Source organism: Hippopotamus amphibius, chromosome 10 (assembly GCF_030028045.1).
Source record: "Hippopotamus amphibius kiboko isolate mHipAmp2 chromosome 10, mHipAmp2.hap2, whole genome shotgun sequence".
Taxonomy (NCBI): domain Eukaryota; kingdom Metazoa; phylum Chordata; class Mammalia; order Artiodactyla; family Hippopotamidae; genus Hippopotamus; species Hippopotamus amphibius.
The window spans coordinates 72,038,596-72,063,462 of NC_080195.1; the positions used below are offsets into that span (position 1 = coordinate 72,038,596).

Genomic DNA, 24,867 nt, shown 5'->3' on the forward strand with positions numbered 1-24,867 from the left:
TATATTAACCCCATCTTATATCTGCTTGCTTAAACTAGTAGTCATATAGTCTCAAACACATTCTAGGGGGAAAAAATCTATGTTTCCTTACTCTCTTTTCCTATATTTTATGATTTTGACATCCTTTTTTACATCTTCATGTTCATGCTTGTACTGTTCATTGTAGTTATCATCACTTTCACAGAAACTTTTTTATTTTTTTTTAATCTGTGTACTGGCTTAAGTGATTTACTTTCCAATTATGATTTTCTCTTTCCTATAGCTTCTTACTTCTTTTCTATTTAGAAAAGACCTTTGAATATTTCCTTTAGGATAGGTTTAGTATTGCTGTATTCTTTTAGTTTTTGCTTGTCTGGGAAATTCCTTATCTCTCCATGTGTTCTAAATGATAATCTTGCTGGGTAGAGTACCCTAGGTTGCAGATTTTTCCCTTTCGGGATTTCAAATATATCTTGCCATTCCCTCTGGCCTGCAACATTTCTGTAGAGAAATCAGCTGAGAGCCTTATGGGGGTTCTTTGTAGTTAACTCTTTGTTTTTCTCTTGCTCCCTTTAGAATCCTCTCTTTATCTTTAAGTTTTGCCATTTTTATTATGATATGTCTTGGTGTAAGTCTGTTTGGGTTTATATTGTTTGGGACCCTCTGTGCTTCCTGGACTAGGATATTTGTTTCCTTCTTTAGATTTGGGAAGTTTTTGGCCATAATTTCTTCAAATACATTTTCAATCCCCTTTTCTCTTTCTTATCCTTCTGGAATCCCTGTTATAGACTAGCATGCTATCTATTATCCCATAGGTCTCTTTTATTGCTTTTATTTGTTTTCATTTGTCTTTCTGTTTGCTGTTCTGATTGTGTAATATCCATTATTTCTGTCTTCCACATCACTTATTCATTCCTCTGCATTATTCATTCTGCTATTCATTCTCTTTAGTTCAGCTTTCATCTCAGTGAATGAGTTCTCTAATTTTTCTTGGTCCCTGTTTATAGTTTCTAATTCCTTTTTATTATAATAATCTGCATTACTATCAATAGTCCTTCTTAATTCCTTCACTATTTTCATTATCTCTTTTTGAACTTGGTGTCTATTAGACTGAAGAGGTCTGTTTCATTGATTGTTCTTTCAGGGGAAATCTCTTGATCTTTTAACTGAGAGTGGTTCCTCTGCTTCTTCATTGTATTTCCCTTGATCTATGAGTTTAGGAGAAACAATTATCTACTCTGGTCTTGGATTGGAGGGCTGTTTTTATGTGGGAGCATCCCTGTGTAGCCTGAATGGGTTAAATTTTTTTGCTGCAAGGGCTGTTTTTAGTGTGAATTCCTGCCACCTCTTTCCTCACTGTATGCTGGCCGTTTTCCTCTTAATAGGAGGTGTAACTGGTGTGGTGACCAGAGCCTGCGCTGGATATTGTGCGAGTCCTCCTCTTTGTTCTGCGATTGTCACTGCCCTGTCAGGGGCTAGGTCTGCTCCCTAGTTGTTGGAGTAGAAGCCCGGAGTTTTGTTTCTGGGCTATGTTTCTGAGCTGCAATGCAAGATAGGTGGGCTTGGAGTGCTCCCACTGGGAGAGGAGCCACTGAGTATTCCTCTGCCAGAGCTGTTCACTGGTAAGTGTGCTCTGTTGTATCACCTGTTACCAGTTTTGTGGACTCACAAAGCACTCTGTTATTGGCACTGCCCTTGGCCCCATCTCAACCTTGGGAATGCCAAGCAATTGGCCCTGGTGTCCCTCAGGTGCTGTTTTCAGGAAGCCACAGCACAGGTCCACTGAAGTCAGGTCCCAGGACTATGTAGTCAGGCACCTGGACCCACTGTGGGAGCTGTGGAGGCAGATTAGACCCTGGCCCAGCCCAGTCCCCATGTGCATGTGCCCACAAAACCCATAGCTGCTAAGGCCAGACCCTACCCAGCTGCGGGAGCACCCTTTATCCACTCAGATGTCCTGCAGGCACCGAGTTTATAAAGCTGGTGGCAAAGGTGTAAATTTGTGGCTCACACACCTATGTGGAGAGATTTCAGCCTTGCTTCCTAAGTCATATGACCCCTGGGGCTCAGCTGTGGTTTCAGCCCCACCTGTGCACTCACATCTGCTCCTGGAGTCTGCTGAGGCAGTGGCTGGGGTAGCCTGCGGAGGCAGCAGTGGGGGCACAAGAGCCCGCAAGGTGGTGGCTGGGGCACAAGAGCCTACTAAGGTAGGGGCTGGGGTGCAGGAGCCTGATAAGATGGCAGCTGTGCTGCAGGAGCTCAGCAAGGTGAGAGCCTCTGAGGCAGTGGCTGGGGCACAGGAGTCCACAAAGGCAGGAGCCAGCATGTGAAGAAAGAGGCTATTATGGTAGCCCCTCCACTCCTTTCATGTACCACTTAACAATGGAACCTCACTTCTATGGTGGGCCCAGGCTTCTTCCACAAACACCCCCGGGTGCAGCAGTACCACACTCCAGCTCATTCAGGCTGCTTCTCACAGCCAACAGCAGTCCTCTCCCCAGATCTGTCCTCTAAACCCCAAGCTTCAGAACCACCCCCCCCCCCCACCGCATACAAGCTGACACACGTCTCAGACTGGGGTGCTCAGGGTGGTAGCACAACTGTCTGTGTATGTCTCTCTCTTTTCTTCCTGCCACAACCCAGTTGTTGCACTCTCCTCTGAGCTTCTGAAGCTCCATTTCTGTCCTGGCTGATCTCCCTGCTAGTGAGGGGCTTCCTAGGAAGTGGGAAATTTCCTCTTTTTCAATTTCGTCCCGGGGACACACTAACTTTTTATTTTTCCTTCCATCCTACCCATTTATATGGAGATCTTTCATGTCCTTTCAGGTGTTTGAGGTCTTCTGCTAATGTTCAGTAGGTGTTCTGTGAGAATTGTTCCATTGGTAGATGTATTTGTGATATATTTGTGGAAGGAGGTGAGTTCCAAATACTTGTACTTCACCATCTTGCCATAGCTGTAACCAGTTATCTATATTATACATGGTAGTGTACATCAGTTAATCCCATACTCCCAACTTATCCCTTCCCATCCACTTCCCCTTTGGTAACCATAAGGATGTCTATGAATCCCTTTCTGTGTTGTAAATAAGTTTATTCATACTATTTTTTAGATTCCACATATGTTATACAATATGTGTCTTTCTCTGTCTGACTTGCTTCACTTAATATGATAATCTCCAGGTCCATCCATATACCTGCAAAATTATTTCAGTCTTTTTTATGGCTGAGTTTTAGATAGATAGATAGATAGATAGATATCCCACATCTTCTTTATCCATTCATCTGTTGAGGAACACTTAGATTGCTTCCATGTCTAGGCTATTGTAAAGAATGCTGCTATGAGCAAAAGCAGTTCTAAGAGGGAAGTATATAGCAATACAATCCTACCTCAAGAAACAAGAAAAATATCAAAAAAAAAAAACAAAAAAAAAAACAACCTAACCTTACACTTAAAACAATTAGAGAAAGAAAAACAAACAAACAAAAAAAACCAAAGTGAGCAGAAGGGAAGAAATCATAAAAATCAGATCAGAAATAAATGAAAAAGAAATGAAAGAAACAATAGCAAAGATCAATAAAGCTAAAAGCTGATTCTTTGAGAAGATAAACAAAATTGATAAACCATTAGCCAGACTCATCAGGAAAAAAAGGGAGAAGACGCAAATCAACAGAATTAGAAATAAAAAAGAAATAACAACTGACAGGAAGAAATACAAAAGATCATGAGAGACTACTACAAGCAACTATATGCCAATAAATTGGATAACCTGAAAGAAATGGATAAATTCCTAGAAAAGTACAATCTTCCAAGACTGAACCAGGAAGAAATAGGAAGTATAAACAGACCAATCACAAGTGTGGAAATTGCAACTGTGATTAAAAATCTCCCAACAAACAAAAGCCCAGGGCCAGATGGCTTCACAGGTGAATTCTATCAAACATTTCGAGAAGAGCTAACACCTATCCTTCTCAAACTCTTCCAAAATATAGCAGAAGGAGGAACACTCCCAAATTCATTCTAGGAGGCCACCATCACCCTGATACAAAAACCAGGCAAAGATGTCACCAGAAAAGAATATTACAGGCCAATATCACTGATGAATGTAGATTCCTCAACAAAATTAGCAAACAGAATTCAACAGCACATTAAAAAGATCATATACCATGATCAAGTGTGGTTTATCCCTAGGATGCAAGGATTCCTCAATATACGCAAGTCAATCAATGTGATACATCATATCAACAAATGGAAGGATAAAAACCATATGATCATCTCAATAGACACAGAAAAACCTTTGACAAAATTCAACATCCATTTATGATAAAAACTCTCCAGAAAATAGGCATAGAAGGAAATTACCCAACATAATAAAGCCATATATGACAAACCAGCAGCCAACATCACTCTCAACAGTGAAAAACTGAAAGCATTCCCTCTAAGAACAGGAACAAGACAAGGGTGTCCACTCTCACCATTATTATTCAACCTAGTTTTGGAAGTCCTTGCCACAGCAATCAGAGAAGAAAATGAAATAAAAGGAATCCAAATTGGAAAAGAAGAAGCAAAAGTGTCACTCTTTGCAGATGACATGATATTATATATAGAAAACCCTAAAGACTCTACCAGAAAACTGCTAGCACTCATTGATGAGTTTAGTAAAGTAGCAGGATACAAAATTAATGCACAGAAATCTCTTGCATTCCTATACACTAACAACGGAAGAGCAGAAAGAGAAATGAAGGAAACTCTCCCATTCACCATTGCAACAAAAAGAATAAAATACCTAGGAATAAACTGCCTAAAGAGACAAAAGACCTGTATGCAGAAAACTATAAGACACTGATGAAAGAAATCAAAGAAGATACAAACAGATGGAGAGACATACTATGTTCTTGGATTGGAAGAATCAACATCATGAAAATGACTATACTACCCAAGACAATTTACAGATTCAGTGCAATCCTGATCAAATTACCAATGGCATTTTTCACAGAACTAGAGCAAGAAATCTTAAGATTTGTATGGAAACGCAAAAGACCCCGAATAGCCAAAGCAATCTTGAGAAGGAAAGACAGAGTTGGTGGAATTAGGCTTCCTGACTTCAAACTATATTACAAGGCTACAGTGATCAAGACAGTATGGTACTGGCACAAAAATAGAAAGGAAGATCAATGGAACAGAATAGAGAACTCAGAAGTAAGCCCAAACACATATGGGCACCTTATCTTTGACAAAGGAGGCAAGAATACACAATGGAAAAAAGACAGCCTCTTCAATAAGTGGTGCTGGGAACATTGGACAGCAACACATAAAAGAATGAAATTAGAACACTTCCTAACACCATACACAAAAATAAACTCAAAACGGATGAAAGACCTAAATGTAAGGCCAGACACTATAATACTCTTAGAGGAAAACATAGGCAGAACACTCTATGACATAAGTCAAAGCAAGATCCTTTGTGACCCACCTCCAAGAATCATGGAAATAAAATCAAGAATAAACAAATGGGACCTAATGAAACCTAAAAACATTTGCACAGTGAAAGAAACCAAACAAGACAAGATGACAACCCTCAGAATGGGAGAAAATATTTGCCAAGGAAGCAACTGACAAAGGATTAACCTCCAAAATATACAAGCAGCTCATGCAGCTTCATACCAAAAAAGCAAATAACCCAGTCCACAAATGGGCAAAGACCTAAATAGACATTTCTTCAAAGAAGACATGCAGATGGATAACAAACACATGAAAAGATGCTCCACATCACTAATCATCAGAGAAATGCAAGTCAAAGCCACAATGAGGTATCACCTCACACTGGTCAGAATGGCCATCATCAAAAAATCTAGAAACAATAAATGTTGGAGAGGGTGTGGAGAAAAGGGAACCCTCTTGCACTGTTGGTGGGAATGCAAGTTGGTACAGCCACTATGGAAAACAATATGGAGGTTCCTTAAAAAACTACAAATAGAACTATCATATGACCCAGTAATCCCACTCCTGGGCATATACCCATAGAAAACCATAATCCAAAAAGAAACATGTACCACAATATTCATTGCAGCACTGTTTACAATAGCCAGGATGTGGAAGCAATCTAAATGTCCATCAACAGATGAATGGATAAAGAAGATGTGGCACATATATACAATGGAATATTACTCAGCCATAAAGAGGAATGAAATGGAGCTATTTGTAATGAGGTGGATAGACCTAGAGACTGTCATACAGAGTCAAGTAAGCCAGAAAGAGAAAAACAAATACCGTATGCCAACTCATATATATGGAAGCTAAAAAAATGGTACTGATGAAACCAGTGACAGGGCAAGAATAAAGATGCAGATGTACAGAATGGACTTGAGGACACGGGGTTGGGGGTGCGGCAAAGGAGAAGTTGGGACGAAGTGAGAGAGTAGCATAGACATATATACACTACCACATGTAAAATAGATAGCTAGTGGGAAGTTGCTGTATAACAAAGGGAGATCAACTCGATGATGGGTGATGCCTTAGGGGGCTGGGATAGGGAGGGTGGGAGGGAATTGTAGGAGAGAGGGGATATATGTATAAATACAGCCGATTCACTTTGGTGTACCTCAAAAACTGGTACAAGAGTGTAAAGCAATTATATTCCAAAAAAGAACTCGAAAGAAGAAAGGAAGAAAGAAAGAAAGAAAGAAAGAAAGAAAGAAAGAAAGAAAGAAAGAAAGAAAGAAAGAAAGAAAGAAAGAAAGAAAGAAAGAAAGAAAGAAAGAAAGAAAGAAAGGAAGGAAGAAAGAAAGGAAGGAAGGAAGGAAGGAAGGAAGGAAGGAAGGAAGGAAGGGAGAAAAAGAAAGAAAGGGAAAGAAAGAGAATGCTGCTATGAACATTGGGATGCATGTATGTTTTGGAATTACAGCTTTTGTCTTTTCCAGATATATGAACAGGAATGGGATGGCTGGATCATATCATAACACTATTTTTAGCTTTTTAGGGAACCTCCATACTGTTTTCCATAGTTGCTGCACCAATTTGCATTCCCACTAACAGTGTAGGAGGATTCTCTTTTCTTCACACTCTCTCCAGCATTTATTTTTTGTATACTTTTCATCCAGAGTCATTCACTGAATGCAAATTGATCTAAGTACAGATCACTCAGCACAAGGAAGGTGCAGGGAGGGTCCGCGGTCTCTCAGCTTAAGTAAGTTGCTTGTCTCCCACCACTTAGAAGGATGTTTGCCTCACATCCACTTTTTAATGCAGCTGCATTCCATAAAATACAGGCTGTACAATAAACTATGTTGAGATACTTAACATTCAACATACTTAGGAACATTTCAGATCACCAATCAGTTCATACCAACCCCAGCTAGGATCTAGTTTATCCCAAGTTGATGCATCTCTTAAGTTGATGTTATAAGATTGTGTAAATGTCAATTCATCAGGGGGCCAACAAACTGGAGGAAAATACTAAAGTTCAACTTAATGTGTATAATAGCTAGAATTTTGTTCAAAATAATCCTGATAAAACCATTTATTACTTGTGCAATTGTAAAGATATTAAAAGATATCATAACATATGCAGTAGTTTCCCCTTATCCACGGTTTTGCTTTCCACAGTTTTCATTACCCAAGTCTGAAATATTGGTCTGAAAATATTAAATGGCTCCAGAAATAAACAATTCATAAGTTTGAAATCATTCACCAATTCTGAGTAGTATGATGAAATTTCACACCATCCTGCTCCATCCTGCCTGTGATGTGGACCATCCCTTTCTAGAATATACGTTATATATACTACCTGCCCTTAGTCACTTAGTAGCTGTCTGGGTTATCAGATTGACTGTTTCAGTTCCATAGTGGTTGTTTTCAAGTAACCCTCATTTTGCTTAATGATGGCCCTAAAGCACAAGGGTAGAGATGTTGATAATTTGGATTTGCCAAAGAAAAGCCATAAAGTGCTTCCTTTAAGTGAAAACATGAAAGTTCTCAACTTAATAGGAAAGAGAAACAATCACATGCTGAGGTTGCTAACATCGATGGTAATAAGAATAAATCTTCTTTTCGTGAAATTGTGAAGAAGGAAAAGGAAATTCTTGCTAGTTTTGCTGTTGCACCTCAAACTGCAAAAGTTACAGCCACAGTGTGTAAGTACTTAGTTAAGATGGAAAAGACATTAAAGTTGTGGGTATAAAACATGAACAGAAAACAGGGTTCAGTACTATCAGCAGTTTCAGCGTCCATGGGAGGTCTTGGAACGTATTTCCCCACAGATAAGGGGAGACTACTGTAGTTGTTTTTAAAAATAATTCAAATAAAACATGTTATACCATGTACATTAAGAAATAAATGTATTTACATGTACATAAATAATAAAAAGTTCTTAGTATTTACTTTTAAAAGACCAATAGTAAATTATAGAAAAAAGATTTTACTCAAAAAGAAAATTAAAATGTGAAACCAAGAGAGGAAAAAGATGGCGGCGAAGTAGAGGGACGTGGAATGCATCCCTCTCTACAGATGCATTGGGAATGCACCGAAGGACTCAATAATTCCCACAGAGAACCAGCTGAACACCAGCAGACGGCCTCGGACACCAGAAAGGACCGCAAGGAGCCCGACATAACCAGTAGGGAGGCATCTACAAGGACTCAAAGAGGGTGAAGCGGCAGAGCTGTGGCAGACGGGAGGGAGTGAGAAACATACGGAGTGTCCGCAACTCAGCTTAGTGTTCCCGGACCGAGACGTCGATCCACAGCTGAACAGAGGGTCCGGGAGAAGGAGCGTGGGAACCAGAGAGCTGGTTCAGGGTGAGAAACATTGTTGCCAGTAAGGTGACGGACTGAGAGGACAGGAGGGAAGAGGTCCGCGGCGAGGAGTGCCTGCCCCTGAGAGCTGCCCGGCCATGATGGCGGCTGGAGTCTGCAGGCTCACGGGCAGGGGGGAGGAGCCACACACATAGCTTCTCTCTCTCTTTCAGCACCTCTGCAACAGGCAGTGGAGAGACGCCCTGCGGGCCACCTAAAGCGCTCAGGGATAACAAGCACCCTCAGGCACTCGGGTGGGGCTAGATTAAAACCCCAGGGAGGCTGCTGAGAAAAAACAACAACAACAACAACAAAAACCCGAGAGAGGCCCAACTCTAAGACTTTCTGTTTACGCCTGAGCCACCAGCGTCCCTCTGCAACAGGCACCTCCAAGCCTGACTGAAACAACAGTGCGCCACTGCTCACTCACTCCCAGGGGAAGGAGCCACTATTGTACCCTCTCCCTCCCCACACACCGATGCTTACAGACAAACAATAAAGGAACCTCTGCTGGTCACAGAATAATGCAAAAAAACCCAAGGCGAGTAGAAGGACACTTACAGCTGAGACTCTAAGGAAACAGAAATATTAGTATCAATTCCTATTGAACTGATCCATTCTGGGATCAGTTCTGGATTTTTTTTTTTCTTTTTCTCTCTCCCCCCACTTTTTTTTCTTTTTCTTTATTAAATACGATCTTAGCCCTAAGGGATCTACAAGTTTTACAACATAATTTTTTAATGATTTTTTTATTCTTTTTTTTTTTTTTTCCCTTTTTATATACTTCTATATCTAGCTAAGTTTTTGGTAGTACAGACAATATATCTCTCATACCTTCCTTTCATCCCTATCTTTTATACATTTCTATTCCTTTCTTTTTATTTGCATATTTCCAACCACACTACACTCTTCTCTTCCCGTTCTTCCAGCCTTTTTAAGTTTATTTTATCTTAACATACTTATAAGCAACACTATCAATCTGCTCAGACTCCTTGATCTATTCTCCAGATGACGCACTGCCTTGGTATTTAATATTAGCTTTTTGTCTTTATCTTAGTTCTTCATACAGTTGTCTAATTTCATTCTGAGAATCTCCATTCTCTCTGGTGGTACTCTGGCTCTTTTCTATATTTGATCCTAGCTTACAAAATCTCCCTGGATTAGTGTTTGTATGTGTAAGGTGTTATTTGTTTGTTTGTTTGCTTTTGCTTTTGTCTCTGATTTGTTCTCTTTCAGTTGTCAATTTCTGTTGGGTTTCTCTTTGAATATCTGATAGCACACTGGGGTTCTGTCAGGTCTTTCTAGAGCCTTATGTCCTAATGGATTCAGTAATGGTCTGTCTTATACAAGTATGTGTTTCCTAGACTTAATATTTGTTTAATCCAATACTTGGACATTAGTCTGAGGCTTGGACAGTCTTCTTTAAACACCACTATCGGCAGGACAAGCAACCCCAAAAGTTTGGACAACTATGAGGAAACAAAGAAACACCATGCAGGCAAAGGAGCAGGAAAAAAACCCACAAGACCAAATAAATGAGGAGGAAATAGGAAAAATGCCTGTAAAAGAATTCAGAGTAATGATAGTAAAAATGATACAAAATCTCGATAACAAAATAGAGAAAGTACAAGAAACAGTTCATAAGAACTCAGAAAAACAAACAGCAATGGATAACAAAATAACTGAAATTAAAAATACTCTAGATGCTATAACCAGCAGAATGACTGAGGCAGAAGAACGAATAAGTGAGTTGGAAGATAGAATGGGAGAAATAAACGCCACAGAGCAGGAAAAAGATAAAAGATTAAAAAGAATAGAAGACAGTCTCAGAGACCTCAGTGATAACATTAAGTGTACCAACATTCGAATTATAGGCATCCCAGAAGAAGAATAAAACAAGAAAGGGTCTGAGAAAATATTTGAAGAGGTTATAGTGGAAAATTTCCCCAACATGGGAAAGGAAATAATTCACCAAGTCCAAGAAGCACAGAGAGTCCCATACAGAATAAACCCAAGGAGAAATACACCAAGGCACATATTAATCAAACTAATGACAATTAAACACAAAGAAAAAATATTAAAAGCAGCAAGAGAAAAGCAACAAACAACATATAAAGGAAAACCCATAAGGATAACAGCAGACCTTTCTACAGAAACTCTGCAGGCCAGAAGGGAATGGCAGGATATCCTGAAAGTCCTGAAAGAGAGAAACCTACAGCCAAGAATACTCTACCCAGCAAGAATCTCATTCAGATACGACAGAGAAATCAAAAACTTTACAGACAAGCAAAAGTGAAGAGAATTCAGCACCACCAAACCAGCTTTACAACAAGTGCTAAAAGAACTTCTCTAAGTAGGAAACACAAGAAAAGGAAAACACCTACAAATACAAACCCAAAACAATTAAGAAAATGGTAATTGGAACACACATGTCAATAATCACTTTAATGTAAATGGATTAAATGCTCCAACCAAAAGACACAGACTGGCTGAATGGATACAAAAACAAGACCCTTCTATATGCTGCCTACAAGAAACTCACTTCAGACCAAGGGATACATATATAGACTGAAAGTAAAAGGATGGGAAAAGATATTCCATGCAAATGGAAGTCAAAAGAAAGCTGGAGTAGCAATACTCATATCAGGCAAATTAGACTTGAAAGTAAAGACTATTAAAAGAGACAAGGAAGGACACTACATAATGATCAAGGGATCCATTCAAGAAGAACATATCACAATGGTAAATATCTATGCCCCCAATATAGGAGCACCTCAATACATAAGGCAAATGCTAACAGCCATAAAAGGGGACATCGACAGTAACACAATAATAGTGGGAGACTTGAACACCTCACTTACATCAATGGACAGATCATCCAAACACAAAATAAATAAGGACACACAAGCTTTAAATGACACATTAGACCATCTCGACTTAATTGATATTTATAGGACATTCCATCCAAGAACGACAGACTACACTTTCTTCTCAAGTGCACACGGAACATTTTCCAGGATAGATCACATCTTGGGTCACAAATCAAACCTCAGCAAATTCAAGAAAATTGAAATCCTATCAAGCATCTTCTCAGACCACAACACCATGAGACTAGATATCGATTACAGGAAAAAAAACTGCAAAAAATACAAACACATGGAGGCTAAACAATTCACTCTTAAACAACCAAGAAATCACTAAAGAAATCAAAGAGGAAATCAAAAAATATCTAGAATCAAATGACAACGAAAACACAACAACCCAAAACCTATGGGACACAGCAAAAGCAGTCCTAACAGGGAAGTTTATAGCAATACAGTCCTACCTTAAGAAACAAGAAAATTATCAAATAAACAACCTAACCTTACACCTAAAACAACTAGAGAAAGAAGAAGAAAGAAATCCCAAAGTGAGCAGAAGGAAAGAAATCATAAAGATCAGAGCAGAAATAAATGAAAAAGAAAGGAAGGAAGCCATAGCAAAAATAAATAAAACTAAAAGCTGGTTCTTTGAGAAGATTAACAAAATTGATAAACCATTAGTCAGACTCATCAAGAAAAAAAGGGAGAAGATGCAAATCAACAGAATTAGAAATGAAAAAGGAGACGTAAGAACGGACACCTCAGAAATACAAAACATCATGAGAGACTACTACAAGCAACTATATGCCAATAAATTGGATAACCTGGAAGAAATGGATACATTCTTAGAAAAATACAATCTTCCAAGACTGAACCAGGAAGAAATAGAAACTATGAACAGACCAATCACAAGTACGGAAATTGAGGCAGTGATTAAAAATCTCCCAAAACACAAAAGCACAGGACCAGATGGATTCATGGGCGAATTCTATCAAACATTTAGAGAAGAGCTAACACCTATCCTTCTCAAACTCTTCCACAATATTGCAGAAAGCGGAACACTCCGAAACTCATTCTATGAGGCCACCATCACCCTGATACCAAAACCAGGCAAAGATGTCACAAAAAAAGAAAATTACAGACCAATATCACTGATGAATATAGATGCAAAAATCCTCAACAAAATGCTAGCTAACAGACTCCAACAGCACATTAAAAAGATCATACACCATGATCAAGTGGGGTTTATCCCTGGGATGCAAGGATTCTTCAATATACGCAAATCAATCAATGTGATACATCATATCAACAAATGGAAGGATAAAAACCATATGATCATCTCAATAGATACAGGAAAACCTTTTGAGAAAGTTCAACATCCATTTATGATACAGGCTCTCCAGAAAATGGGCATAGAAGGAAATTACCTCAACATAATAAAAGCCATATATGAGAAACCAAAAGCCAACATCGTTCTAAATGGGGAAAAACTGAAAGAATTCCCTCTAAGAACAGGAACAAGACAAGGGTGTCCACTCTCACCACTATTATTCAACATAGTTTTGGAAGTTTTAGCCACAGCAATCAGAGAAGAAAGAGGAATAAAAGGAATCCAAACTGGAAAAGAAGAAGCAAAAGTGTCACTCTTTGCAGATGACATGATATTATATATAGAAAACCCTAAAGACTCTACCAGAAAACTGCTAGCACTCATTGATGAGTTTAGTAAAGTAGCAGGATACAAAATTAATGCACAGAAATCTCTTGCATTCCTATACACTAACAACGGAAGAGCAGAAAGAGAAATGAAGGAAACTCTCCCATTCACCATTGCAACCAAAAGAATAAAATACCTAGGAATAAACCTGCCCAAGGAGGCAAAAGATCTGTATGCAGAAAACTTTAAGACATTGATGAAAGAAATCAAAGACGACACAAAGAGATGGAGAGACGTACCATGTTCCTGGATTGGAAGAATCAACATCGTGAAAATGACTGTACTACCCAAAGCAATTTACAGATTCAGTGCAATCCTGATCAAATTACCAATGGCATTTTTCACAGAACTAGAGCAAGAAATCTTACGATTTGTATAGAAACACAAAAGACCCCGAATAGCCAAAGCGATCTTGAGAAGGAAAAATGGAGTTGGTGGAATCAGGCTTCCTGACTTCAAACTATACTACAAGGCCATAGTGATCAAGACAGTATGGTACTGGCACAAAAATAGAAAGGAAGATCAATGGAATAGAATAGAGAACTCAGAAGTAAGCCCAAACACATATGGGCACCTTATCTTTGACAAAGGAGGCACGAGTATACAATGGAAAAAAGACAGCCTCTTCAATAAATGGTGCTGGGAAAATTGGGCAGCAACATGTAAAAGAATGAAATTAGAACACTTCCTAACACCATACACAGAAATAAACTCCAAATGGATTAAAGAGCTAAATGTAAGGCCAGACACTATAAAACTCCTAGAGGAAAACATAGGCAGAACACTCTATGACATCCATCAAAGCAAGATCCTTTTGGACCCACCTCCTAGAATCATGGAAATAAAATCAAGAACAAACGAATGGGACCTCATGAAACTTAAAAGCTTTTGCACAGTGAAAGAAACCATAAACAAGACTAGAAGGCAACCCTCAGAATGGGAAAAAATAGTTGCCTATGAAACAACGGACAAAGGATTAACCTCCAAAATATACAAGCAGCTCATGAAGCTTAATACCAAAAAAGCAAATAACCCAATCCACAAATGGGCAGAAGACCTAAATAGACACTTCTCCAAAGAAGACATACAGATGGCCAACAAACACATGAAAAGATGCTCAACATCACTCATCATCAGAGAAATGCAAGTCAAAGCCACAATGAGGTATCACCTCACACCAATCAGAATGGCCATCATCACAAAATCTGGAAACAACAAATGTTGGAGAGGGTGTGGAGAAAAGGGAACTCTCCTGCACTGTTGGTGGGAATGTAAGTTGGTACAGCCACTATGGAAAACAATTTGGAGGTTCCTTCAAAAACTACAAATAGAACTACCATATGATCCAGTCATCCCACTCCTGGGCATATACCCAAAGAAAACCATAATCCCAAAAGAAACTTGTACCATAATGTTTATTGCAGCACTATTTACAATAGCCAGGACATGGAAGCAACCTAAGTGCCCATCAACAAATGAATGGATAAAGAAGATGTGGCATATATATACAATGGAAAATTACTCAGCTATAAAAAGGGATGAGATGGAGCTATATGTCATGAGGTAGATAGAACTACAGTCTGTCATACAGAGTGAAGTAAGTCAGAAAGAGAAAGACAAATATTGTATGCTAACTCACATATACGGAATCTAAAAATGGTACTGATGAACTCAGTGGCAAGAACAAGGACGCAGATACAGAGAATGGACTGGAGAACTCGAGGTTTGGGATGGGGCGGGGGGTGAAGGGGAAACTGAGACGAAGCGAGAGAGTAGCACAGACATATATATACTACCAACTGTAAAATAGATAGTCAGTGGGAAGTTGTTGTATAACAACGGGAGTCCAACTCGAGGATGGAAGATGCCTTAGAGGACTGGGGCGGGGAGGGTGGGGGGGACTCGAGGGGGGGCGGAGTCAAGGAAGGGAGGGAGTACGGGGATATGTGTGTAAAAACAGATGATTGAACTTGGTGTACCCCCCAAAAAAATAAATAAATAAAATTTTTAAAAAAGTGAAACCAATTTAGTTTACAAAATGAGTTGTACAGACTGAAATTGCTGAAAACCACCTACAAGTTACAGATAGGTTTTAAAGTTTTTAATCATGTGGGGTATTTTTAAAATACATTTTATTATTGGGGACCAATTGGAATTAATCTTGAGACCATACAAACATGTTGACTTTTTCCAATAATGATTATATGATAAATAAAGTAATAAAATAAATTTACCATATTCCTACATTTTTAGATAATACTTTTAGTATTTGTTGGAACTACTGAGATCTAAAGTGTTTTTAAAATACTTGAACAACAAGCATATTTTTATTCTTAAACAATTTAAACTACATTCTCATTTTGTATAATTCTTTTTCCTAAGTGAATGTGCTAAGAAAAACCAGATTGTCCAAGGAACATATTGTTTTGCTAACAGAAGAGCGGAACATTTATGTCTATTTAATACTTCTAAAATAAATTGAGATATATATATGATATATATTTTTAAGTGATCACATCCCAAACTGAAGTGCATTAGTAGTAGAGAATTCATTGACACAAGTTTTCATCCCTATCTTTACATACTAAACCAGGTTCTTGCCTCTGATCTAGGTTCCTTGTCTTCTTCCCAGTCAGCTTCTGCTAAAACTGATTGGAATAGTAATGCAATCAAGGCTGATCTCTGAAATTGCTTTTTCTTACCCTCAAATATTCCTAAACTTATAAGTTTTTGAATATCATGCTACACGCAATATCCCTGATAAAAAAAAAAACAGTATGTGGAGTTATAAATATGAACTGTGGTTAATTTTGGTGCTCCATTCTTTAATCCATGCCAGCTTCTGTTTGTCTTCCCAAGGTCCACCAAATTTTTATAACTTTTTACTTTTTCCTTTTATCACTAAACAGTACATTTCTTCTCAGGAATATATTCTGTCAAGAAGCAGACTTTTATTTTTATCAATCTACTGGAGTTGCTGTGTATGGCAGAGAATGGTGAAGCCTTATTAATTTGCAGGTCCAGAGCAGTGAGCTGGGCTCATTCAGGAACTAAGTGACTAACCCTATATTACAGCTATTTCTCAGTAAAACTGTCAATTGCTATCTGGAACTTTTAAAGTCCCAGGAAAATAGCTAATTTGCAAAAGCTAAATGCTTAGACAAAAATGGAGCACAGTGTTTCTAAATGAGCTAGTTATGGGAAAGATTACCTAATTTTCACTGACTCCATATCCAAGTAAACATAACAGGTAGCTGGTTTTCCTCACACAGAGCCACGGACCACAGTGACCACTAGGGCTCTGATGAAATGGCAGAGTCATGGCTAATCTTTAGAACTGTGGGCTTTTTTCAACAGACAGTAAAGAAGAAACAGTTTGAAAATTGTCTAACAACTATTCATTTCTTCATTATTCTTCTCAAGGCACATATAACCTCTTTATTCCTCAGGCTGTAAATGAAAGGATTTAGTAGAGGAATTATTATTGTATAAAATAAAGAATACATTTTGTCATGATCTCTGGAGGGGCCCGACCCAGGACGCACATACATGAAGAAGAGAGTGCCATAGAACAAGAAAACAGAGAGCAGGTGGGCACTGCACGTGGACAAGGCTTTGCTCCTGCCCTTTTCAGACTTCTTTTTCAGGATGGCAAAGAGGACACACGTGTAAGAGACCATGATGGTCATAAAAGTGAAGACTTGTATAAAAGCTGAAAAGATAAAAACCAGAAGTGTATTAACTGTAGGATCAGTGCAAGAAATTTTGAACAGTCGTAAAATTTCACAGTAGAAATAATGTATTACATTGGACCTGCAGAAAGTTAATCTAAATAACAAGCCCACATGAATTGCTGAATGCAGAAAACCAATGAAATATGAAACACCTATAAACTGAATACAGAGTCTGTTGGACATCACCACTGGATAAAGCAAGGGGTTGCATATGGCTCTATAGCGATCATAGGCCATCACCACCAGGAGGAAACATTCTGTGGTGGCACTGGACCCAAAAAAATAAAATTGGGCCATACAGTCAAAGAGAGGTATCACATGATTTTTTGATAAAAAATTTATAAACATCTTGGGAGTCACAGAAGATGAAGAGCAAGCATCTGCAAAGGCTAAACTGCCAAGGAATGAGTACATGGGGGTGTGAAGATGGGGGTCCTTCCAGATGAGAAAAATCAGTCCAAGGTTGCCCACCATGGTGGTGAGGTAGATGACCAAGAACACCAGGAACAGGGGCACCTGCAGCTCTGGAAGGTCTGTAAGTCCTGTGAGAACAAAATCCGTCGTCAGTGTCATATTTTCTTCTGCCATATCTGACTGGCTAATCACTAAAATGAAAGAATAAGTAAGGAAAGATTCATAAAAGAACCATAAAAACAGTGAGTTTTTATGTTACTGACATATTCACGAGGTGCTTCCCATGCAATTAGTAGCTCTTAATTTTTACCTTCACTTATCTATTTTTATATACATTCAAAATTACCCATAATAAAAAGTTTTAAAATGATATTCACCTGAAGTGACAAGTAAATTTAATGCAAATCCTCTGCAATCTAACATGAGTTACTTACAGTTTTTAGAATTGCATGAGCTCATCTTAAAATTCATACAGGAGAAAATAATTTCCCATTCTGCCCAAGAAAAATATAAATATTGAGTAGTCAAGAATACCTTAACTGATGTTGAACAATAACGTAGAGACATAATAATCAAAACATTAAGACAGTGTCATAAGAAGAAGCCAGAGAGTCAGTGCAACAGAATAGAGAGCTCAGAAATAGATTCCAGTACACACAGAAATGTGGCATGAGACAAATATGACATTTCAGTTCAGTAGGAAAAGGATGATTGATTTAATAGATTATGCTGACACTGTTGGCTATCTGTCTGAAAGTAAATAAGGTTAGGTTCCTACCCTACACCATAGATATTGTCTAAGAAATTTAGGAGACAATGATGTAACATAGGGAATAGAGAAATCTTTGTCCAAGAGAAGAAAGCCAGTAAAATAGTTTGAATGCATAGCAAAATAATATCTAACAGAGCCAAGTGGTGTATAATAAGTTTGGAAATATATTTTGCATGTATATGAAAGACAAATTTATGTCTGTAATATAAAATAACTTAATAAAATAAGTATAGACAAGAAAAAGGCAAACAACCTAAAAGGTGAATGAGTAAAGGATAAGAATAAGCAAGTTTATGGATGAAGAAATCAAAATAACCAATAAATAAAATGAAAAGATGCCCAAATTTCTATTCATAAGTACACACATGTGCACATGCACAGACACACACAAACACATAGATACTTCCTTTCTCATGTATCAGAATAACGGAAATTAAAATGAATGAAAATACTCACTGCTGATTGAGAAGAGGAAAGTGGTACTTTCACATGTTATTTGTGGAATTGTGAATTGCAGCAGCCTTTTTGAAAAGCAGTTTTATATGACCCCATTTAAGTTTTTTAAATACATATATCCTTTCACCTATCATTCTCTTTTATACATATCCTAGAAATAAAAGCACCACTACACAAAGATAAATATACGAAGAATATTCAGTGCATTATTCTTCAAGGTAGCCAAGACCAGATGCATCAAGAGTGAAATGGTTAAATAAACCACAGAACATTCATAATATAGAATATAATTCAGCTATGAAAAAAAAAAAGATATTCTACCTGATTTTAATTTTGGAATTTCCACAATGTATAGTTATCTGAGAAGAGCAAGATCCAAAGAACTGTAAAAACTATGATTTCATCATTGTAAAACAAGCAGTGTGTTTTTAAATCTCTTTTACATGGAGAAAGATGTGAAGAATAGACACTACGTTTATATCACTGGTTTTTCTGGAGTGAGAGTAGAGATAGGAATGACAGAAGTGGAGGAGAGTGAAAGTCAAAATAACAGTTCCAGGAGAAAAGCAGTGTATATATATATCATGATTCCCTACCATATAAAATTGTGTGACTGATTTATATATGTATATATGTATCTATATATACACACATAAAGAATGTTTGAAGCAATGGTCCTCAACGTGTTAATAGTGAAGAAAAGAAACAAAAACACTGAAATCCTATTGTCACCTTTTTAAGGAGGTGTTGTGGCACTAAAAATTCCAATGTAAAATTAGGATGTGTTCATGTTTAAACTTTTGTACGTAAATATTAGTTAAATGCAGAAATGGCCTTAGGGAAATTAGCATTTTCTTTTGGATATTATCAGTAGGATCCCACATTTTGACCATAGATACAATTTGTTCATTTTTCAAAGTTATCTATAATCATCTAAGGCAAGGATTCAAATATAGCAGCAAAGGGTTTTTTCAGTTATCTTGTAATTTCAGTAATTTAGTTATTAAATAAATTCATGCATGCTTACTGTTCTGTCACCGTTGTGAACACAACATTTGGTGTTTGCATGAAAGAACTCCAAAAAGTTTTCTGGTGAGTAGAGATACTTTTGAATTACCTTGAAAAGAAAAATACATACCCTTAGGTATACAAACTATGTTATTTCCATGTTTGAAAAAAACATTTTCATAATTTTATAATCAGACCTCTCAATACTTATGGAATATAAAAATGTTTACTATGATAATGTGGTAGAAAAACTGGGATTGTGTAATTTAAAAATATGAATAAAGGTTTTTTCCCTAAGAATCAATGATCACAGAAGGGAGGATCATGAGATACTGTCCCATCTTCACTAAAAATAAGTGAAGAATTAAAGAGTTTTAGAATTTTTACTTTTAAATATATACCCATAGAGAGCCCTAATGTGTACAAAAAGACAAAAATATTAATTGAAAATTAAGAAATACCCTGCGTAAATTGTCCCAACTCTCTTTAGAACCTCAAATAACCAAATTATTGCTATCTTTACTTGTGGTTCCTGTAATGTATAATTTAGACAAGAATAGTAAACTTTGTGAATTTTTTCTTAAGAGTTATGATAGATAACACAAGAAGTCTTTTGAAGTTACCTTCAGTGACGTTAGCACATATTCTCATGGTTCCATAAAATTAAAGAATTTTTGTTATATACAATAAACCCGAAACCAGAATTTCCCAATTCTGAAAAATTACAAATAATTTAAATTTGAGTTGCCTAGCTTATGTCTCAGTTTTCAAAACTTCATATTATAAAATAAACTCTGATTTTTTTCTTATCACTATTTTTCCTTTTCATTCTTCTATTAATCAAAGTTTATTATTTAAAAACAGCTCAACAAATGTGTTATCTACACAGTAAAAGTTCTAGCTGAAATATGCTTGTTCAGACAAACATTTATTTGCTTGCCCAGGTTTTGTTTGCTGATTTAAAAAAGGAAAAGGCCTGTCTAGGATTTTATTTTATTTAGATATTTTCTTATCATACAGACAAATTACAAAGCTATAATAATGAAAATTACTTAAATTGTCTGCATCCTCACCCAGTTCCTGTAAAATATGGGAAACTGAAAATGTGCTGGTTTTCTCAAAGTAACATAAAAGGTACAGAAATGAAGCAGAATTATTTATATATTGATTTTTCTTAGAAATGCCAAACTAGAAGGATGTAGCATTTCTTTCTCCTATTTGCAAACCCATTCTTTAAAAAGATTTTAAATTCCCTTAATGCTTCCAAAGTATTCCCAGTAGGATGAAGTCAAAGTTGTTCTACTGGGCATTGGAAGCTAATCATCAAATCATCCATACACATCTAGTTAGAGCAATTAAAACTACACTTTGTATCCTCAAGGTTCACTATAGGGGCATATCTATAAAATATCACTAAACTGAGTTTAGAATAAGCTTGTTTTCCTTCCTCTTATTTCTTTTAATGCTGCCACTAGCCAACTACCTACTTGACTTGCCCACTCAGAAATCCCAAAAGTACCTTAGAATTAACATGTCCAAATCTGAAATTATGATCTTCCTCTATTCCACCCCCAAACCTGGTATTCTTCCAGTGTTTCCTGCCTCAGGGAATAGGGGCACAAAGAAAATGTTTATCTACTACAGATGTCTGAAATACAACTATTTCTTTTTATCTGTGCAGTCTGTACTAAAATCCAAGATGCATTCATCTCTTGCCTGGCTTACTAAATAATCTAACTATACTATCCACATCTCCTAACACAGTCATCCAATCTATTTTCCACACTGCCATCAGACTGATTTTTATAAAACATATACCATTTCACCACCACCCCATAACACACACTTGCCCCGTTTAAAATTTGTTAATAATTTTTCATTGCACATAGAATAACAACTAAAATTCTTAAGCCTAATATCCATGTCATATACTGAGAAATAGACCCAGTAATTAACTGTCTGCAGTTGAGGAGTTTTCTTGCATTGTGTGTGTGTATTGTTTACATTAACACCAACTGAACTTACCGATAAATCTCAATATCTAAGTAGATTAACAAAATATGTTAATGTCTCCTTCAAGATAAGTATAACTCACATGTTCCTAATTGCTAGACTTTTCTACCCCAGCTGATGATTCAGAGTCCTAGGCTCCATCTTGTCATTCAAGCATTTTTCATACATAACTTTCTTCAGTGTTTGTGTTCTCATCTGGATCAAGCTCAAAGGGGAAAATTCACAGGGCATTTCGACTGTGAGGTGCTTATGAGCTAGAAATGTAAGTGATGTGTAACACTTTCAATCCTAAACTCAAGCAGAATATTGCAATCAACTGTAAAGGGAGGCTGTGTATCTAGGAAGAAAAGAAAATGGATTTGGTTATGAGCTAATAGTTTCTTCTACTGTGCTGCTTCTGATTATCATTTACCTGTTTTACCATTCTTCCCATGTATAGGACACGCTCAGCCTCTCCCCAAGGGAGTCAAACCCAATTTCCATCTAGTCCTTATCTCAACAAAAAGCTAGAATTTCAAGGTGATACTCTGTTCTCTCTAGCAAACCCAGCAATCGCTGTTCTTTGTTTAGGTGCAAATAATTGTTTAACACATTATCTTGCCACATATTATAATCATACGCCCCAAAAATGCAATTTTTGTAGGATTTTTCTGTCATCCTATGGAGCACATGAACTTTACTATCCATAGTACTTATCAGGTTCAATTAACATATTATCATCAATACAATGAACTAACCTGTTGTTCTACAAAATGTCCAGAAAATAAAGGTTTCTTCAAATGTAAAGCAGAAGAGTTAACATATCCCTGGGGCAAGACCATCAGCTTATACTGTTACCCATCCCAGATGAATGTTAAATACTTTTAATCTTCATTCATGATTGTTATTGGAAGCATACATTTTCTACACATCAACAGCCATATATCTCATACCAGATAGTGTACTGAAAGGTTCTGGTAAGAGCAGCATATTTGCAAAACAGTGATAGGTGCTACAACATGGCTAAGTTTCTGGTTTCTACCATTATCAGCCATGCCGTATACAGTTTTTGCAAAGACTAGGATGGTAAAATAAATATGAATGTAATGAAGATCATCATCATCGTAGCCTTTTAGTTTCTGAGAATCACACTAGTTGCACCAAAAATGCCTGATATACCTTTCTGAGATGCAAACCTTTCCTCTGGGTAAAGCTAGCAGACCCCACAGTTTGCATGGGGAAGCCCCTAAAGGACTAGTTGAATGGAAATGCTTGTTCTAAGGAAATCTGTTCTAAAGAAGGTCACAGGCATTTACAAGTCCTTTAAATACTAGAGGAAACCATGGTCTAGCACTGTCTTTACCTGAGGTGCTTTAAATGCCTGCAAGAATTGAACTACTTAAAAAATGTTAAATCACAGAATCTCTGGGGGAAGAAAAGTACATATGTACATAACAGCCTTCTTGAGTTGCAAAGATTGCCTCTGACAAACATTTAGGATACGGAAATCTTGCATGAGGTTCCCTCAGGAAAGGGGCAAATTTCATTCTCTGTGGACTATTATGGTTTGTTCATGCCTTTCAAGCCAAAGGATGGTCCAGCTCCTTAGCATAGCAGTAACTTGAAAATCATCTCCAAAGATACCACTCATGGGTATGGAGGAAATTTTATGCAGTGTTTTATTTTGCTTTGCAATAGTGAAATCTAGGACTAGGGTTTTTCTTTTTTATTGAAGTATATTTGATTTACATTATTGTGTTAGTTTCTGGTGTGCAGCAGAGTGATTCAGTTATTTTTTTCAGATTATTTTCCATTGCAGGTTATTAGAGGATATTGAATATGGTTAGTTCCTGTACAGTAAATCCTTGTTGCTTATATCTATTTTATGTATAGTAGTTTGTATCTATTAATCCCATACTTCTAATTTTTCCCTTCCCCCACCTCACTTTCCCATTTGGTAACCATAAATTGGTTTTCTACGTCTAAAGTCTGTTTCTGTTTTGTACAGAAATTCATTCATATTATGTTTTAGATTCCACATGTAAGTGATATATAATATTTGTCTTTGTCTGACCCACTTCACTTCATAAATATTCTCTAGGTCGATCCATGTTGCTGCAAATGGCAATATTTCACTCTTTTTTATGGTTATTAATAGATAGAGAGATAGACAGATAGACAGACAGACAAACCACATTTTCTTAAGCCAATCATATGTTGATGGGCACTTGAGTTCTTGTTTCCATGTCTTGGCTATTGTAAATTGCACTGCTGTGAACATTGGGATGCATGTAAGGTTTTGAATTAGAGTTTTCATCTTTTGCAGATATTTACCCAGGAGTGGGATTGCTGGATCATATGTTACCTCTATTTTTAGTTTTTTTTTTAAGGAAACACCATACTGTTTTTCATAGTGGCTGCACCAATTTACATTCTATCCAACAGTGTACAAGGGATTCCTTTTCTCCCCATCCTCTCCAACATTTGCTATTTGTAGACTTTTTGATGATAGCCATTCTAACCAGTGTGAGGTGATATCACATTGTGGTTTTGATTTGCATTTCTCTAATAATTAATGATATTGTGCATCTTTTCATATGCCTGTTGGCCATCTGTATGTTTTCTTTGGAGAAGTGTCCATTCAGGAGTTCCACCCATTTTTGGTTGGGTTGTTTTTTCAATCTTGAGTTGTATGAGCTGTTTGTATATTTGGATTTTATATACAAACAGCTCATGTCAGTTGTATCATTTGCAAATATTTTCTCCCATTCTGTAGATTGTCCTTTCAATTTGTTGATGGTTTCCTTTGCTGTACAAAAACTTTGAAGTTTAATTAGGTCCCATTTGTTTAGTTTTGCTTTTGTTTCTTTTGCCTTGGGAGACTAATCTAAGAAAATATTGCCTATGTTCTCTTCTAGGAGTTTTATGGTTTCATGTCTTATATTTAGATCTTTAAACCATTTTGAGTTTGCTTTTGTATATGGTGTGAGAGACTGTCTAATTTCATGATTTACATGTATCTGTCTAGCTTTTCCAACACTGTATCTTGAAGAAATTGTCTTTTCCCCATTGTATATTTTAGCCTCCTTTGTCAAAGATTAATTGACCATAGGCATGTGGGTTTGTTTCTGGGCTCCCTATTGT

The 24,867-nt window shown here is 37.1% G+C and overlaps 2 protein-coding genes across 2 annotated transcripts in view; one reads left to right on the forward strand and one right to left on the reverse strand.

The window, feature by feature from the left end:
- Positions 1–24,867, forward strand: part of GABRR3 (gamma-aminobutyric acid type A receptor subunit rho3) — a 725,962-nt gene that overhangs the window by 617,752 nt on the left and 83,343 nt on the right. The window lies entirely within an intron of this gene.
- On the reverse strand, positions 16,746–17,669 carry LOC130830389 (olfactory receptor 5AC1-like). Its single transcript, XM_057697595.1, has one exon. The coding sequence runs from the start codon at positions 17,667–17,669 to the stop codon at positions 16,746–16,748; it is 924 nt and encodes a 307-aa protein (XP_057553578.1).